General features: G+C 36.8%; 1 protein-coding gene across 2 annotated transcripts in view; it reads right to left on the bottom strand.

Moving 5' to 3' along the window:
• The window catches only part of Sec63 (SEC63 homolog, protein translocation regulator), a 71,044-nt gene that overhangs the window by 22,832 nt on the left and 28,883 nt on the right, over positions 1 to 19,329 (bottom strand). The window contains exons 5-13 of one of the 2 annotated variants that reach the window (XM_031348542.1): positions 16,397 to 16,458; positions 14,605 to 14,663; positions 13,185 to 13,235; positions 12,077 to 12,185; positions 9,070 to 9,164; positions 8,844 to 8,976; positions 6,786 to 6,878; positions 5,567 to 5,721; positions 4,069 to 4,216 (exon numbers count right to left, since the gene is read on the bottom strand). In XM_031348542.1, coding sequence (XP_031204402.1) covers positions 4,069 to 4,216; positions 5,567 to 5,721; positions 6,786 to 6,878; positions 8,844 to 8,976; positions 9,070 to 9,164; positions 12,077 to 12,185; positions 13,185 to 13,235; positions 14,605 to 14,663; positions 16,397 to 16,458 — 905 coding nt within the window. The remainder of the gene's footprint in view (positions 1 to 4,068; positions 4,217 to 5,566; positions 5,722 to 6,785; positions 6,879 to 8,843; positions 8,977 to 9,069; positions 9,165 to 12,076; positions 12,186 to 13,184; positions 13,236 to 14,604; positions 14,664 to 16,396; positions 16,459 to 19,329) is intronic. The other variant, XM_031348543.1, reaches the window with a different exon arrangement.

Below are 19,329 nucleotides of genomic sequence, written 5' to 3'. Positions count from 1 at the left end.
TCTTCAACAATTGCTTCATTTAATCCTTAAAGGACTATTATGATTTATTTCATTTCCACTTTAAGAAACCAAGGTTCACAGCTGCACTACACTGCCAAGTTTCAAAACCAACTTTGTAGATACAGTACAATTTTACTTCTCCGACCAATGCTTGAGTAAAAGAATAACATAATAAAATCTAACATTCCAATAACCTTAAACACTTAAAAAGCAACATCTAAAGGAGTAACTTCAACATATTTTCTCTACAGTAAAAAGGATTTTAAGGGCTAGCTTTGGAAAAACATATTACAACTAGAACAGGCAGGAAGATTCAAGTTGCCTGTGTGCAAGAATGACATGCAAATTTGTGTAGAATTCCATAGTTTTATAAAAGAATACTATCCAGCAGATCTGGTGGTTTGAATGAGGATGGCCCCCGTAGGCTCATGTTTGAATGGTTGGTCCCCAGCTGTAGCACTATTTTGGGAAGAATTAGGAGGTGTGGCTTTGCTGAAGGAAGTGTATCACTGTGGGGTGGGCAATGAGACTCTTTTCCCAGCCGCCCAAGTGAGTCAGTCCTTTCCTGGCTACAGGTGGATCAAGATGTAGAACTCAGTTCCTTCAGCATCATGGCAGCATCCTAAACGCTGCCATACTTCCTGCCTTGATAATAACTGAGCCTCTGAACTGTAAGCCAGCCCCAGTTAAATGTTGTCCTTTATAAGAATTGTGCCAGTCATAGTGCCTCTTTACAGCAGTAAAAACGCAACTTAGACAATGAGCTTTGAAGTTTCAAAGCTCATACCAGGCCCAGCCTTGCATGCTCTCTCTCTGCCCCCAACTCCCAGATCAGGATGTAAGCTCTCAATTACTTCTCCAGTGTCACACCTGCCTGCCTGATGTCAGGCTTCCCCATCATGATGGTCATGAACTCACCCTCTGAAACTGAAGTATGTCCCAATTAAATGCTTTCTATTGTAAGTTCCCTTCGTCATAGTGTCATCACAGCAACAGAAAGCAGCTAAAAGAGGAGGTCAAAGGGCTTGTTCTATAAGCATCAGGTCCACAGTGATACTTGTCAGTGCCTACATGAAAAGCCAGGCATATAATGTATGTGTAAGACCAGCACTGGGGGTGGAGACTGGTGGAATCTGAGAGCTAGCTGACCATCCAGACTAGCCAAAAGAGCTAGTTTCTGGCTCACTGAGAGACCTTTCACTTCAATGCAACAGGAAAAGAACAATAGGGAAAGCCACCAAACATCTTCCTCTAGCCTCTGCATGCTTGTACATCCATATGTATATTCACATGCACGCAACACATGGAAACGTGTGCGCACACGCGCACACACACACACACCCCTAACCTCCTGTACACCAAGACTTCCTCGACATGATGGACTATATATATGTTTCAAAGAGTCAATATAAACCTTTCTCCCATTTTCCTCTTAAAATTGCTTGTAAGGCATTATTTTTTTGTCAAAGCAATGAGTAAGATAATTACTTTTTAATACCTTCTACTCAAATGATATTCATTTTTCTACAAGATTTTATCTGTAAGAAATTTCTACACTGAGAATTTTTGTTTTTACTAAGTTTGTACTGCCTAACAAATTTAGTTCAGCACATTGTTCTGACCTTTCTGACAACGACATATAGAAAACAGCAGTCTCCAACAACTTGTAATTGCTAACTCCACTACTGGTTGTGAAGTTTGACGATGTGGCTCACCCTACAAGCCTCCATTATCAGAACTCAAACCTGGACCACATATCATCTACATTTTCCCTTGGCAGTACTTGTGACATCTGCTGTATCCGTGTGTCCATGGATCTAGTGGGGACACAGCCTGCCAGGAGAGGCTATGTGGCCTCTACTGATAAAGGGAGAATAATTATCTCCAGCACCATATTAAGAATTGGTCCTATATTGGCTACTCGTCCTTCCAAACTCTGTGACTCACGTGACATACACGAATAACATAGTAAAATAAACTCTTACTTCCTCGAAGACAACCTCTTCTAACATTTTTTCTAATCATACATTTTATAATAATGGATCATAACAAAGATTATCTCTTAAGCCCCCAACTAAATTTGGTTCAAAAGTAAAATTCTAAATGCAGTTTTTAAGATTTATGTGTATGCATGTGGGAATAAGCACAGGTATATATGAACACAACAGGAGTTATAGGTGGGTGTGAGCCACTAGGTAGGAGCGGTGAATTGAATCCAGGTCCTTTGCTAAAGCAGTAGGTGGTTTTTTGGGGTAGGTGTTTGTTTTGGTTTTTTTTGTTTTGTTTTGTTCTTGTTTTTTAAAGACAGGGTTTTCTTGTGTAGTCCTGGCTGTCCTGGAATTTGCTTTGTAAACCAGGTTGGCTTGAAACTCACAGGGATCCACCTACCTCTGCCTCCCAAGACCTGGGATTAAAGGTATGAGCCACCACCTAACACACTTAACATCTGAGGTATCTCTCCAGCCCCTAAATGAAGCATTTAAATTAGTGACTTTAAAGTCTAAAAACTCACTAATCTAAAGAAAACTCCCAAAGCCCAGAAAAAGTTGTCTAAAGTAAGTCCTTTGCAAATACACTACATAAACCAAAACCAGATGACACTGTCTGCTTCCCTGTCCCAAGCATCTCAGTTTTAGGAAATCATTTACTTCTCATTTATGTTAGGATACAAATTCAGTAAGGCAAAGTGCTATAAGCCCCTCTCTGCAGACGTTAGGAAAGTGCACAGCACTCAATGTCTCTTCCATGAATATAAGGTGAATGTTTGTCATCACATGACACTAAGCAACCACTATGCTCTGCTTTGAATTCTATAACCAACTAGACAATGAACTCTTTAAATAAAAACAGAAATTATTCCTCACATGTTCCAGTATCTTTGTCCTCTCAACAGTCAGCTGATGAATGTTATGACTCGGAACTAAACCATAAGACAGAGTAAACTAATAATCTGAACTTCTGTGTTCAAAGATACTATTCAGCTATTAAAATTGTGACAGGGCAATTATATTGGTAGAAAGTAAGTCTTTTCACTTAAACAGATATAGAGATTAAAAAAAAAAACCTACATGTAGCACAGGAACAGTAATTTTCAAAGCTTACTATAGATAAATGATATTTTCAGCACTAAATAACTGTTTCTTTTAATAATATGTGTGAGACATCTCCTCCTTTCACCACACATGTACATCTCTTGGATTCTTTGGGAAGTTAAGCAATCACAAGAGGACAGATACCAGGACTCCACTGAAAAAGCACTGAAGGAGCTGCCAATGCACCCAAAGATACTGCAGAGGTTTGTAACTGGAAGAAAGACTGCACAGCATAGACAAGAATGGCAGCCTATGACATGACATGACGACATGACATGAAATAAAGCAGGAACCACAGGAAAAGGGTTCTATATTCTGCACTCTGAGCATGAACTCCTGTCCTTCTCCATGTGTGAAGAATCCAACTAAGGTTAAAATTCCCATATCCTGGGCTGGAGAGATGGCTCAGCGGTTAAGAGTACTGACTGCTCTTCCAGAGGTCCTGAGTTCAATTCCCAGCAACCACATGGTGGCTCACAACCATCTGTAATGGGATCTAATGCCCTCTGCTGGGGTGTCTGAAGACAGCTACAGTGTACTCATATATACATAAAATAAATAAATAATTTTTAAAAAAAAATTCCCATATCCTCACTCACAACTAATTTCCAGGTATAAGTGATTATACACACACAAAATAAAATCCAATGTTCAACTGTAATGCCATATCCTCGTACTCAGCACAACCGTGACAAAAAATAAAAACAGGGTTTTGACGAGAAAACTATAGTTCTGCAAAGACCAGTGCAAATCCCATTATTAAAGTATCATAAAGAAGGACTTTATCCACAGTGGAGCATGCCTGACTGTACATCAACACTGATAGGGCACAAGATTTCTGCAAGTCTGAAGGAGTCTAACCTAAAAAGTAAATGCAGCCTACACAAGACAATGTAGTGAGACGAAGGGACAAAGGAAGAGTCGAGTCAAATAAACGAGAGCAAGTCATCAATGTGCAAAGAGAAACCCTACTCACCCTGTGATTTTATGTCCATGGTCACATACGGGAAACTCCCAAGAACCGCCATGACCTCTTCATATTTTTCATCTTCAAGGAAATGTAGCAGACTATGACGATCTGATTCCTTTAAACTGACTAAATCCTGGATAGTTTTAATTTTGTACTAAAAAAAGAAAAATAAATGAATAAATAAATAAATAAAAATTTTTATCGAATGAAAACTATTAGCATGCTGACCAAATAAAATTCAGCAACGTCATAAAAAGTTATCATTATGGGCATTTCAAAGCAAAAAAAAAAGTAGTTTTGTTTTTTTTATAAATTATAAACATTCTATAATGTTATAAGCTTATAACATTACAGAATGTTTTTAATCAGAAAAAAAAAGCAAAGACAGCATAAAAATAAAAACATGTTCACACAGAATCCTGATTCAAGCAATAACTATTGTCTTAAGTTTATATTCAGCCTCAAGAAGAAACCTCCCAAATACAAGTGGCCTCTCCAGGTTTTACTATGCAAGAAATCAAATATAGTTAAATAAATTAAAACTTAAGTACTAGGTACTCAATTTTTATTTTTACAGAGATTAAATCTTGAGATAGGTGAATTTAAACTCTAGGATTCTGTTGTAAACTGTTGCTTAATATAATGACAATATAGTAAGCAGAACTTGGATACCAATTTCTTATACATTTATTTCCTTTAATACCACCAAATCCAAAACCTATCTTCTCCTTACTTCTTTTATTATACACAAAATAACTTCTTTCTTTTTCTCTTTGTTTTCTTAAAACAGGGGCTCACCCTATGGCCCGGGTTGGCCTCCTAAGCACTACTTAGCCTAGGCCTCAAATTTTCTACAACCCTCGTGTTTCAGTATGCCTCCCAAAACGCTGAGTTAACAAGCTCTTATTACCATGCCCAAAAAGTAATGTTTATAATCTCCTACCAGAATTATAACTTTGGTTTCTTTTATTCCCCAAATTTTTCATTTCTACATACTTTTGAAATATTCAAGTGTCTATTATATTTTCTAGAAAAGCAATTCTCTTCATCAATGTGTCCTCCCAAGCCCTATAACTAGATGGTACTGAACCCGGGGCATGCTGAACATACGCATACCATGCAAGCACTTTACCACAGAGCTTCATGGCCAGTTCAAGTTTATTTTTGTAAATGCTTCAATTTTTTTTTTTTGTTTTGTTTGTTCATATTCAACTATAATAACCGCCCAACTTTTAAGTCAAAAATGAAATGAAAAGTATATGGCATACTATTACTTGATATTTAAATCCTTGCAATGTAAAAAACAAAGTATTTACTAAAATTTACTCAATGCAAAACAGTAATCCTATTGTAGTAATACTATAAAACCACCTAATCAAGAAATACGAACACAAAAAGATATTCTAAATCTAAGAAACCCACACAAAGAAGTCTAAAAAACTTTTTTTTCACATTCCCTTGTGATACAAGCTGCTAAACTTTGACTAGAAAGTAGTCAACAAACCTTTTTATGATTTGAGACTCTCCTAAGATTGTCCTCTTCAATATGAGGGAGCTGCAGAAGAGGAGACTTAAACTGCTGGAGCCCCTGAACAGCCATCTGGGAAAGCTTCATACAGTTTTCTAAGGATGCCAAAGTTGGAGCACGAAACTCCCTTTCTTAGAAAGAACAGGAAAAAAAGAAACAAAAGAGCTGTACTTTTTACACTTTTATTACAAGGGATAAAATCACACTAACATTTAACACCTAAAATTCAAGATCTGTATATTAATTTTCCTTTAAAAGCTACTGAAAAAAAATGTTAAAAATACATAAAATTGGTCAAATGTGCATTACCCAGCAACAACCACTAATTTAACAAAGAACTATCAACTCCAATAATCCTAGAGTTTCAGGCACTAACATATGACAGGACTTTAATTTGGAGGGCAGCTGTAATCCCAGCCCTTGATGGCAACCCTAGCACTCAGGTACCTGAGGCGAGGGGAAAGTGCTTTCAAGAACAACCTGGGTGATGTAGTAAGATGCAGCCACAAACACACAAAACCCCAAAATGTCCTAAGCCAGGCGTGGTGGAACACAGTGGAAACCTATCGCCTTAAGAAGTTGAGGCAGAAAGACTTGAGTGCAAAGCCAGGTTTGGCTCCAAGGCAAGAACCTATCTCAAAAAATAAGAGTAAGAAAGATTTTGTGTTTTTAGATGTATTTTTATGTTTACTTCTTAAGGCAATGAAATTGCTGTGTGCAGTCCAGACTGGCAACCTCTGCCTAAGCGATGCTGAGTTACAGGGTTAAGTCATGCCTTGCTAAAAACTTTAGTGTTAATGCCAGCAACAAGTAGATGTCCAAAGGTACTGTAACACTGCCAAGAATTAAAATCACCGACAACAAACTATAAACAGGCTCCTTTTTTTAGCCTCTCCTTTTCCATTAATGACCCAAAATTCCTTTTCTTTTCATACAAAAACAAAAACAACAAAAAACATATTATGCCAATAAAGAATTATTGTGAAAATAAAAAATAACTCAAAAGTATGCAGAGGAAAGAAAAAGTTTAAGGCACTAAAAATAAAGCAATGAAAAAAATGAGACCATAAGCAAATCTGAGAACCCTGACTGATCTGGTATACAGAACTCTAATTAAGTACTCCTAAGTCTTTAAACTGTGAAGTATAATAAGTGAGCGCTTTCAGAACACAGTGTGATTACACTTCCTCCTCACCTTCACGGCTCCGGGCCATGATTATTAGCTGGCAGATTACATTAACCATTTCCTGAAGCAGAGCTGGACATTTTTTCAGCATGAACTGTTGATCTGAAAACAAAACAAAACAAAAGAACCTGAAATAAACTATTCTAACCTTATAGTGGAAACATCTTTTGCAACTGAAGCACAAGGCTGAATGTGCTGCCCTTAAATACTTTACCCAGTCTTAGAAGCCTAACGTTTAAAAGAGGGTTTCTCCTCAATATTACTGCAAACAAACAGAAAGCCATCGCTAGTGTAAGATTTGGCAAAGCCAAAATTCTAACATAATGGGGTACTATTTATTCTCTTTAAAACAGTCCTAATCATAAATCCAATTCCCATCTCGCTGCCTTTGAGAATGTTCTATCTGTGCTGGTCTGCTCCACTCCTATAACTGGTGAAATACAAAGACCATGAATGAGAATAAAGTCAATAAATACAGAAAGGGGGGAAGCTACTTAAGGGGGATAGCTAAGCACTTCCTGTGCTCAGCTTGTGGTGCAAGCCTGACAACCTGAGTCCAATTTCCAAAAACAAATATACACAAAAACAATAGGCTGGCAAAGATAACTCAGTGGGTAAGAGTAGTAAGAGTGGATAAGATTGCTCTTCCAGAGGACCTAGATTCAAGTCCTAGCACCAACGTGATAGCTGACAACTGTCTGTAACTATAGTCCCAGGTGGCCTCCTCAGGCATTGAGCACATATTATAAGCAAAATACTCATACACATTAAAATAAGAAATAAGTTTTTTAAAAAAAAACCTAACAGCCTGAAAATATAGCTAGGCAGTAGAGTATTTGCAAAGCACATCAGGTCCTGAGTCCAAGTACCAGCAATACAGAAAAATAAATGCTTTTTAATTACCCACTTGAGGGGGCTGGAAAGATGCCTCAAGAGTTATGAGTATTGGCTACTCTTCTAGATGACTTGAGTTCAACTTCTAACACCCACACAGTGGTTTACAACTACTTGTAACTGCAGTCCCAGGGGACCAATATCCTTTTCAGGCCTCTGTGCTACCAGTGTATGCATGCAAAAAAGAATACCCAGATACATAAAACGATTTTTCAAAACAAAATCCATTAAGTTTTGTGTTAGAAATATAAACTAACATGTATGAGAAATATAAACAAAAATAAACTAGTAAAAATGCCTATATGTGTACATAGAATATTAGTAGCAAAACTACTCATTCATTTCAAAGTAATTCCAACGATGACACCTAAAACTGCCTTTCTCTCCACCCTGAGCACTCCGAGCACCCTTTCTAACACCAAGCACTAAGCACCGCACGGCCGGCTTTTATGACGGCCTGGATTGCATCACTAGTGGAACAGTGATGCAGTGGGAAGGGTTCATTCAAAAAGAACATTTGTGTTTAGGATGACAAGTTTGTGAGTTCCAACTGAAAAGGAGCTGCCATTCATCGATGGTCTCTCCGGTAACGCTTCCATCATAATCCAAAGCCTTTGTTTTAAAGAGTAAGAGTAGACAGCTTCAAACACAAACTATATCTCTATAGCTACCACTGAGAAATTGGGGCATCATGCTGGATTAAGAGGATCAGGTATTTGCTGTAAAATCTACTTTTGTCCCTCTAAAAGGCTTTCAGGTTCTTTTTTTCAAAAGAATAACTAGGAGTCGGACATGATGCTCTACATGTACATTCTAAGTCCAGAGGATGCGGAGAAAGACCGAGGCTAGCAGAGAGGCTACTGTGGACCCTGCCTCAGAAAGCAAAGTCACTGCAAACTCTTTTGCTAACATGCAATTATTAAACATTTCATACAAAACACTCTCATCTTCAAATAACATATTTTGACATTTTTCCAAAGCATCTGATGCAGACTTTCAACTATTTGCAAAGTAATTATATACCATATAGTTTTTTAAAAAGAAATATAAACAACTATTTGAAAAAGAAGAAGAAGAAAAAAAAAGAACAACATCTAAATGTTGAATCACTAGGACTACTTACATCTGCTGCTTTGGTCCCCTTAAACCCCTTCATATATTAGTCACAAATACCTTCTTCCAGGGTCTCAGGAATTTTCATTCTAGCAAGATGAGACAGTAAAAGAACTCTAGCCTTCAGGCTATATGGACAGGTAAGTGGAGGTTCATTCTTCTTTAAATTTATGCTGCCAATTTCCCTGATTAGCTAAGACAAATAAAAGAATTATTCAGAAACATAACATGAATCATTTACTTTATACTTTATTGCTCACTGAGGAATTTGTAAGATGAGCCTAACCTGTGGTATTAAAATATTATCTGTTGGCCTGCTTGTGGAATCTTTATTATATTGAGGATCAAATTCAGAAGCTCCAGCTAAAACCATGACGAGACCTATGGAAACAAAACAAATATAACGGTAAATAGCTAATTGTTTATCTATTGGTTTTTCTTCCTAATCATACAAAATGCTGAAAGTCATCTGACAAGTAATTTAACATGTCCCACTAAAACAACAACAACAAAAAACAAAACAAAACAAAACAAAACAAAAAACCAACAAAAAGCCCCTTTACTTTTAAAAATACACACAAGTGTTCATCTTAAGAACACAAAAGCACCTGGTGAGTTAACATAGCATGTTTCTAAAGTAAGCATGTGTCCAGAGGAGCCTGCTGGACAGCATTAGTGTGTCCTGTGATGATAAGAGTGTTGCATGTCAGTGACCTCCAGTTTAAAGATTACCAAGAGTGAGTGATTCTCCTTATTTCATGACTTCTCAGACTGTCGAGTAAATAAAAATGCTAGAACCCTGGCACATATTTCATTACAAGTATTGTCCTAGAAGCTCTGTAAGGGCCAGACCTGCATTTCAGCACTAGTCTTATATTTAACACAGCAGAGCATATATACATGATAACAAAAGGAAGGCGGGCTGCAGCAGTACTGGAGAGTAGACACTACAGGCCTGTCACCTCCTGGCTAAATGACCTGGGCATTAGTCTTCTTCACATTTCTCCTTGTACTTTAGTTTCTTCAGATGTGCCCCAAAAATAGCAGGCACAGTAAATGTATGAACTACTACTAAAAATAAAATAAAATAAAATAAAATAAAATGAAATAAAAATAAAATATTTTTTTGGAGATGGTCTCACCATGTAACTTTGGCCTGGAAATTGATATGTAGTCCAGGCTGGCCTGAAACTCACCAAGATTTGCCTGCCCCAGCCTCCCAAGTGCTGAGGTTAAAGGCTCACACAAGGCTCAAATATTTTCATGTGGGTTTAAAAAAAAAAAAAAAAAAAAAAAAAGTAGTAAAGAAAAAACTGTTCCAGAGACAGATGAAGGATGTACGAATAAATCCACCAGCTGAAAAGTGCTTTGTGACAGAATGACATGAGACTAAGCACCATTCTCTTAAATCAGTATCCCAGGGGAAAACAAAAAAACATCAAATGTTCTTGTAAGGAACTAAGTTCCTATACTAGTACTAGTTCCTATACTAGTCCAACATAACAGAAGGTAATATTCATTCTTTTCTACAGCCTATATTTACTATACACAGTGAAGGATTTCACAGCTGTGTTCAATTATATATTTGGACTGTATCTGTCCCTCCCTTTCCAGTTAGTACTCTTTTTTTTCCCCAGTCTTGCTTTAACTTTCATGGCATATATGTATGTGTCTGTGGATCTGTGTGTGTCTGAGTGTGTGTATGGGTAGGTGTATATATGCATATTTATGATTTTATGTATACACATAAAAATCTAGTATCTACTTGAAAGAAATCATGTAATATTTGAAGGGACACTAGCTAGCTTGTAAACATAACTCTAGTAGGCCTTGCCTTTCTCCCTGAGTTCCTGTGTCTTGCTAAAAACCATTAGATTACATTCCTAAAGCTAACCACCAAGGCCTATTCCCTTATTTGGCCACTTCCTCCTCCTGAGGCTGACTACCAAGGTCCAGCTATCAAAGTATTAAAGTTCAGCAATCAAAAGCCCCTTTTGATTAATTAACATGCCAATTAAAACTCAACACCTCATCCTTACTCAGGGTTTCCCTTTTACCTTTATAAACCTCCACTTGCTTACGGAGCACATCAGTCTCCTCTCTATCCCAAAGCAGTTCTTTGTCCCTCAGGAACAAAAAACCCCTTCCCCGCCTCCCATTTTCCTTCTCCCTCATCTTCATCCCCCCCTCCCCTGCCCCATATCTCTTGTCTTTGTCTCTAATCCCTGTCCTCCGTCTGTGTGCAGAGGCCATGGTTTGGGGTTTGAGATGCTGATTTCCTACAATACTGTTTTCAATCTCATTTATTTTACACAATATAGTTATCTCCTGTTTCATCAACTTTCTTGCAACTGTCCTAAGTTCATTCTTCCTTATGGCTGAATTAAAAATAATAACTATAATATATGCACTACATCTTCCTTATCCATTTATCTGCTGACAGACACGTAAACTTATTCTGTAGCTTGGCCACTGTAAACAAAGCCACAGTAGGCATGTATGTGCAGGTACCTGACAAGATTTCTTTTGGTATATTCCCAGAAGTGGTACAGTTTATTGTATGCTAATTCTATTTAAAGAAGTGGTACAGTTTATTGTATGCTAATTCTATTTAAAGATTTTTGAGGAATCTTCATGCTGATCTCTACAGTTGTTGAACTAACTTACGTTCTCACCAACAGCTGCATCCTTGCTAGCAATTGTTAAACAGCAATTTTTACTAGACTTAGAATTCTTCCTTTTGAGACACTGACTCCCTGGCCAGCCTGCAACTCACTATGTAGATCAGGCTGGCATCAAACTTGTGACAATCCTAATACCCCTGCCTCTTTGAGTACTAGGATTATAGGTGTATACAACTACACAAAAATTTCTAATTCTATCCTCTCTCAGCTGTATAGCTACCAAACATTTTCTCCACTTTTTCACTCATTTAACTGTTGCCTTTGCTATGCAGAAACCTGGTAATTTTACACACTCTCATCAGTGACATAAATTAGTCACCTGAGAAGAGGGAGCCTGAACTGAGGAAATACCTAGATCAGAATGGCCTGTGAGTATGTCTGTGGGGGCATTTTCTTGACTGTTGATGGAATAGGTACCATTCTTGGGCAGGTAGGCCTAAGTCAATGAATGTGAGGCTTGAGAGGGAGCCAGTCAGCAATGGTTTCTGGTTTCTGCTTCAATCTGATGAACTATAAAACCGAATCTGCTATAGAGTTAAAAAATGCATAGCAACATAGAAATGACTCAGAAAGCAATGAAACAAAAGGCAGTTACTTAAGTTTACTTACGTTTCATATCCATATTTCGAGTCTTATAAACAAAGTATGTATAAATCTGTGTTGTACGTATTAGAATCTGGTCTCCACTATATCGTATCGACCGATACCACCAAGATCCCTAAACATAAATAGAATCAGACAAGATATAAAGCATGAAAAATGATAAACGTTAAGGCTAATGCAGTGTAGTGTGTGTGTGTGTGTGTGTGAATTTTCCAACACTTTACCAAGAGCAAAATGTTTGAGCTTGTTCTATATTTCAAATAATTTAGTTAACTAATACTTAAATTGTCAGAAACCCAAACACCAACACAAATCATCAGGCATGATTAAAATATTTTAGGTTTTAGGCAGAAATTGCTTACAATATAAAACAGGAATAAAATCACCCATTGCTATAAGCAAATAAAGTAGTTTCTAACACAGAATTTCCTAATAAATATTTAATAAGTTTAGGACCCATTTTATAGCTGACATGATATCTTCTCATAAGATTGGATCTTATACAACAATCCTATGAAGAGGTCAAGACAGATGCATAACAGGACTTGTGGACCCACACAAACTCTAGGATCAAAAAGAACACAAGGCACAAAATAAACAAACTATGTATCAAACTTTTTAGTAGCTCTGCAACTAAATTACAGGTATTTTTTTAAAATGAGGCTACTAGGGTCTGGGGATATGCCTCAGTGGTTAAGAAGACATTCTATTCTTATAGAGGCCTTACGGTCTGTTCCCAGCACCCACAGAACTAGCCCACAACCACTCGTGCTCCAGGGACTCAAACACTCTCTTCTCAACTCCTCTGACATTCTCATTTGCAAATACCCTACACACAAACATACATACATAAAAATAAAAAATAAAAATAGGCTGGGTGTGGTGGTCCCTTTAATGACAGCAATCAGGAAGCAGAGGTAAGCAGATCTCTCCAAGTCTGAGGCCAACCTGGACTACCTATCAGGTTCCAGAGCAGCCAGAGCTAAGTGGTAAGACCCTGTCTCAAGCAATAATAGAATCTTTCAAAACATGAGGTTGAATGGATTAAATTCTAATAATCAAAATCTTATGAAGCAGCTACCCCAAAAAATTAGTGAAAAGAGGTAAAACTCACCACAACAACAGGAAGAATAACCATAAAAGCCAATCCATACACAAGTAAAACCTAGAATTCAAGAGAAAACAACTATGCCTTGGTCAGTTAAATTACAACAATGTTCAGACTTACAAAGAAGACCCACTATTAAAAGCACTTTGTTATTTGGTCCTATATAATGAAGGTGCCATTTTTTTCCTTTAATTTTGCAGACAACATAGCTACACAGCTTGTCCTATGTCATATAAACAACAGTGTTACTATATTCAAACTCATTTTCATCTGCTATAACAAATCATTGTTTAATTTACTATTTACTGATATAATATAGATAACTACAGAACTTTTATAAATTTCGCTTCCCTTCCTATCAAGCACTTTCTCTATTCAAATCCTGCAAGTAGTGCTGGGAAATAAACTGTAAGCCCTTATAAACTACCTCCTATGCCTAACTACAGATGTGGCATTTTGTATTCCATAGTAACTATTGAACTTCCGCCTACAGCTTCATCTGAAATCTGTCAGCTATCTTTCTCTTTTCTATTATTCTCACAGTAACCCTAAGCATGAGATCCACTTAAAAGCAGCAAGTAAAGAGCTCTGAAAATTACCAATTTTAATGTCACAAAATAGCAATTTTCAAAACAAATTACAGCTAAACTATATATTTTGCTTTTAAGACTTAAAAAAAAACAAAAACAAAAAAAAAGAAAACTCAGATCAACAAAATGGCTTAGTAGCTAAAGGCACCTGTCACCAAACCTAACCTGAGTTCCATCCCCAGACCCATATGATAGTTATTCTCTGACCTCCACACTTAGGTTGTGGCATGGGAACACCCACACACATGGACATAAACAAAGAGAAAATATATTTAAGAGTAATAAGGAAAAATTATATTAAAATAACTCCTAGATAACTACTTTGATGAAACCACAAGTAGAAAATCATCAATTTTTAAACAATATATTACGACAGATCCTGATATTTTAGGGTTACAGTAACTATCACTGATGTAAATCAATGTCCCACTGCCCCACCTAGTATGGAATATATCTTTAATTTAGCATAAAATAGCTTAGCTTGAGTAAAGGTGAAAAAAGTAAGTGAAATTATGAATTCACTTTAGATAAATGTATAATTATATAAATCTTAATAGTTCTCAAGCCAAAAATAAGACACTATCCAAAAATACTTTCAAAATAAGTTAATAAACCTTGAAGGTTTCAAGTTTATGCTTAGAATACATTATCCTAAGCCAGAGTGTAATAATGGAAACCAATTCTTTTGCTAAAAATTTCCTTTCAAAACACAGTAAAAAAATTAAATAGCATGGCAGAATTTCTTTGTGAAAGCTTTCATTATATTACACCCTATAAACAGCATATAACAAAAGTATACAAACACATTAGAATAGGCTTGACTTAAATGCACTTACCAGAATTGAATTTTTCTGGTCAACTATCCAAGCTGGCAAAGCAATTCCAAAGCTTGTAGCTGAAATAAAAATAAACCATTATTTCAAAAGACTTTGAAATAAACCAACTTTATTTACTTGTACCTCAAACTTATGTTCCCTCCCATTTCCCCCCAAAGACTACATTATATGTATTTCTATTATACAAACTTAATAGAATGCACCTAAGCACCTCAAACTTTTGGGACTGAGGCATAAGGATCACTGCTAGTTCAAGATCAGCATGGACATGACTCAAAATAAATTTATGTATGTGTATATGTAATGTACATATGTATGTGTGCATGTATGTATGTTACAAAATAGTGTGCATATGAAAATTCATAGTTTTCAATGGGGAAACTTTTCTCAGTTTCTTTTTCCTAGAAAATACAAATTCTTTCATGGCTTGAATTTATATAAAAATTATGAAAATGCAAGAAATTAGTAAAGAAAACTTCTTGCATGTCCCATGGCATGCACACATGTATATGCATGTTCATGTGTGAAGGAATATGTTTCAATGCAAATGCTATGCCTATGGACACCAAAAGCCAACATCTGTTGTCTTCCTCAAAAGCTTTTAAATACCTAGAACTAAATAATTTGTAGAATCTAAGTAGCCAGCTTGTCCAAGGAACCTGTGTCTGTCTGAATGCTGGGGTTACAAGTAGGTAAAAAATTTTATGTGGGTGCCAGGGATCTGAACTCCAACCTTCTTTTCTGTTGTTTTTTCTTTTAATTGGTTTAAGTTTTATTGCATCATGATGAGAAAAGATACATGATTTCAATTTATCTGAATTTGTTAACATTTAAAAACATATTTTAAGTAAATAGAGTTACATCACATTCTTGTTTCTCTTTTGTACCCCAACTCTTCCCAAAGACCCCCTCTTTAATAACTGTAATACCTTTCATTTTTTTAATTTGTCATGTTCTTTAAAATTTATAAAATACTGTAACAATAAAAATGAGTCCAGCCTTCTTTTCTAACTGAGCCAGCTCCCCAGCACTCAAAAAACAAAAGGAAAACAGATTTTCCTTAATTTTTTTTTATTATCTTTAAATTACCTGTATGTGTTTGTATCTGTGAATATGTTTGTACACGTAAGTACAAGTATCCTTAGAGACCAAGAACATCAGCTCTCTGTGGAGCTGGAATTACAGGTAGCAGTATGCTGTTCAACAGGGAGCTAGGATGCACTTGCTGCCTCTGTGGCTGTGAGCCTCTACTTTAACATACGCCATCTCTTCGGTCTCTGCTAGCTCGCTGGTTCAGAGTACTTGCTGCTCTTATAGACAACTTGAGTCAGTTCCTAGGACTCACATTGGGGCTTACAACTATCAATGGGATCCAGCATCCTTTTCTAACCTTATTATATATACATAAGCCAATCACATAAATAAAATAAATTTGAAAAAAAAAAAAAGGAGTGCTTGTTGCTCTTTTAGGACCTGGATTCAGTTTCCAGCCCTAGAAGATGGCTCACAAATGCCCACAACTCCAGTTACAGGAGATCTGACACCCACTCCCACCCTTTCTGATCTCTACAGGCACCAGTCATGTATGTGCTGCACAAACATAAATACAAGCAGAACACTTATACAAATAGAAAATATTTTTTAAAATCTTTTTAAAAAGGAAAGGTTTGATTTATTCATCTAATCATGATTGTAATTTTCATATCCATAAACTGAGAATAATCAGTATTCCTGACTCTAGTTAATAATTTCATAATATACAATACTATCAATATTTTTATATTCACTGCACCTTGAGGCCCATCTGGATTTCCGAATTCTTCCCAATTTTTCCGAGACTCTTCATCTGTTAAACTACCATGAGGAAAACAAGGTATCAAAATTAGAAAGCCATACCCCAAAAATAAGTATTCAAATGCAATCATTTTATTAACCAATTGATTCTTCTGTTTTAGATTTATTTTATTTCATTGTGTGTGTGTGTGTGTGTGTGTGTGTGTGTGTATAGGAGTGGCCTACTGTCAGAAAATGCTATTAATTCATAGATCTTGATACAAATTCTTGATTAGCTCAATTTAGCCAATGAAGTCAGATAAAATACAAAGGCTACTTACTACATTTTCTAAGAATGTAAGAATGATTTTTTAAGTGGCTTTTATTTATTTCCCTACAGTCTATTTCTAAAATTTCTACAATGAGCATTCTAATAATAATGTTAAACATGCGATAAAGACAGCATGGTACAAAAACTGACATGTACATCAATGGAACACAACAGAAAATAGAAATAAACCCGGAGCTGTGAACACCTCAGTTTTGATAAAAGTGTCAAAGACACTAGGGGGAAAGCCTCTTCAACAAATGGTGCTAGCAAAAGAGGATCTACACCTGAAGAATGAAATATGATCCATGTCTCACACTCTACACCAAAACAAGCAAGCAAGCAAACAAACTCCTGAATCAAAGACCTTTTTTAAAAATCAGAAATGCTGAATATGCTAAAAATACAAGGACAACACTTCAGGGGAGCAGGTACAGGCACTTCCACGCACAGGAAACAGTCCACAGAACTAACAAATGTAACCTTTAAATGGGATCGAATGAAATTAGAAGGGCTTCTGTACAGCTAAAGAAACTATTGACTGATGGACAGTTTACAGAAGGAGAGAAAATCTTTACCAACTACACTCCACACAAGACGTTAACTTCTAGACTACATAAAGAACATGTTAAGATATGTCCCCTTTGTCCTGCAGACCACCCAGTCTTTCCCACTACAACTCTATCAGATTTGAACAGAAGAAAGAGCAGGATGAAAGCTAACTGGGAGGAAAGAAAACAGGTAGCCCCCCCCACACACACACTGCAGTAGAAAGAGTTTATATCCACCTTCTACCAACCCTGCACACACACTGCAGTAGAAAGAGTTTATATCCCACCTTCTACCAACCCTGCACCCTAACTCTTGGGATTTTTGTTGTTCCTTTCCTACTCACCAGACTAAGAAGGAAAAAAAGAAAAAATACAAAAAGACAATAAAGATCTTTTTCTTAAAAAAAAAAAAAGTGCTCAACATCTCAAGTCAGACACGATGGTGCAGACCTTTAATCCCAGCACTCAGAGGCAGAGGCAGGCAGTCTGCAGATCCCACGCTCTGGGGCTTTAGTAAGACTCTGTCTTACAAAAATAAAAATAAAATAAAACCTTTGATATTTCATCTTACCCCTTTCAGAATGTACATCAGAAAAACAAATAGCAAAGGATGGTAAGGACATGCAGTGAGGAACCCGACCCACTAGGATGTGAACTAATGGAAGCACTATGAAAATCAGCATGGAGGCTTCTCAACTCTAGAACTAGAAACTAGCATTCCAGGAAGGCTCCACATTCTGTTACTACACAGATACCTGTGGTCATGTTTATCAATTATTGGGATTTTTTTCTTCACAATAACAAGGATATAGAATTAGCCTAGATTGTCATCAAAAGAAGACTGGCTAATAAACATGTGGTACATTATTACCATTCTCTTGTTGACCCAGATGTAGACATAGATAAGATGGTTATTGTTAAGAAACCTCACGGGCTGGGGGTAGCTGAACAGAGTACCTGCCAAGTGTGCGGAAAGCTGGGGTGGGAGGCAGCTGTACTACTCACATATATATGCACAGACATTTGTGCATTTATAAGCTTTTTTCTTTCTTTTCTCAAACAAAGGATCTCACTATGTAGCCCTGGCTGGCCAAGAACTCAACATGTAGATCAGTATGTCCTCAAACGCAAACATCCTCCTGCCTCTGCCTTCTAAGAGCTGGGATTAAAGACAGACACGATCATGTCTGACTCCCAAGTTTTTGGTTTTTTATGGTATTTGTGTGTGTGTGCACGTGTGTGCTATGTGTGTATCTACAGAAACTAGAAAGGGGTATTAGGTCCCCAGGAGCTGGAATTACCAGCAGTTGTGATCTCCCTGAGAAGTGCTAGGAACTGAACTTGAGTGTTCTGGAAGACCAGCAAGTGCCCTGAATGTCTGAGCTATCTCTCCAGACATGACTTCCCCACTTTAAAAAAGAATTAATATGATAGGTTCCACTTTGTAGACCAGGCTGGCTATGAACTTAAGATCCTCCTACTTCAGCCTCCTGAGTCTGGAATTGAATATGATGCTAAAACCTGGCATGAATAACACTGCCATGTATGCTTTCTAGGAAATAGCATGTAAAATTAAAATTGTTCCTCGGGTGTTCATTCTAAGAGAAAAGTTAGCTAGATACTTCATATTAATACATGTTGAGGATAATATATGAGGAAGGACTTAAGTATTGGATAATTTGTGAACTAATTTTTTTTACAAAATAAATAAAGATGTAACAGCAAGCTGTGTAAGTGATGTCAATGCCAAAATTTGGAAACCACTGTATAAAATGTTCTAAAGGATGTTTACTGCATTACCTAATAGTTAAAGAGATAATTGTGTTTCGGAAATGAGAGTCATCTAACTACTGTGGTGTTAGTTTTGTTTTTCCTTTGAGGCAGGGAATTACTAACATGTCCCTGCCTGGAATTGATTATGTGGACGACGTTTGGTCACGGTGCCTCTTCTTACTAAAACAGTCACTAAGACATACTTGAACTTGGCAAAATCATGTCTCTAAGTGCCAATTCGAATTCCCTCAGGTTTAATTACTACCACTTGGGGGCTGCTGAGTAGGTTCATCAGTGTCA

This window comes from Mastomys coucha, unplaced genomic scaffold (genome assembly GCF_008632895.1).
Source record: "Mastomys coucha isolate ucsf_1 unplaced genomic scaffold, UCSF_Mcou_1 pScaffold3, whole genome shotgun sequence".
Classification (NCBI taxonomy): Eukaryota; Metazoa; Chordata; class Mammalia; order Rodentia; family Muridae; genus Mastomys; species Mastomys coucha.
Note: the sequence above shows the minus strand (reverse complement) of the source record. Positions and strands in the feature narration are given on the sequence as shown.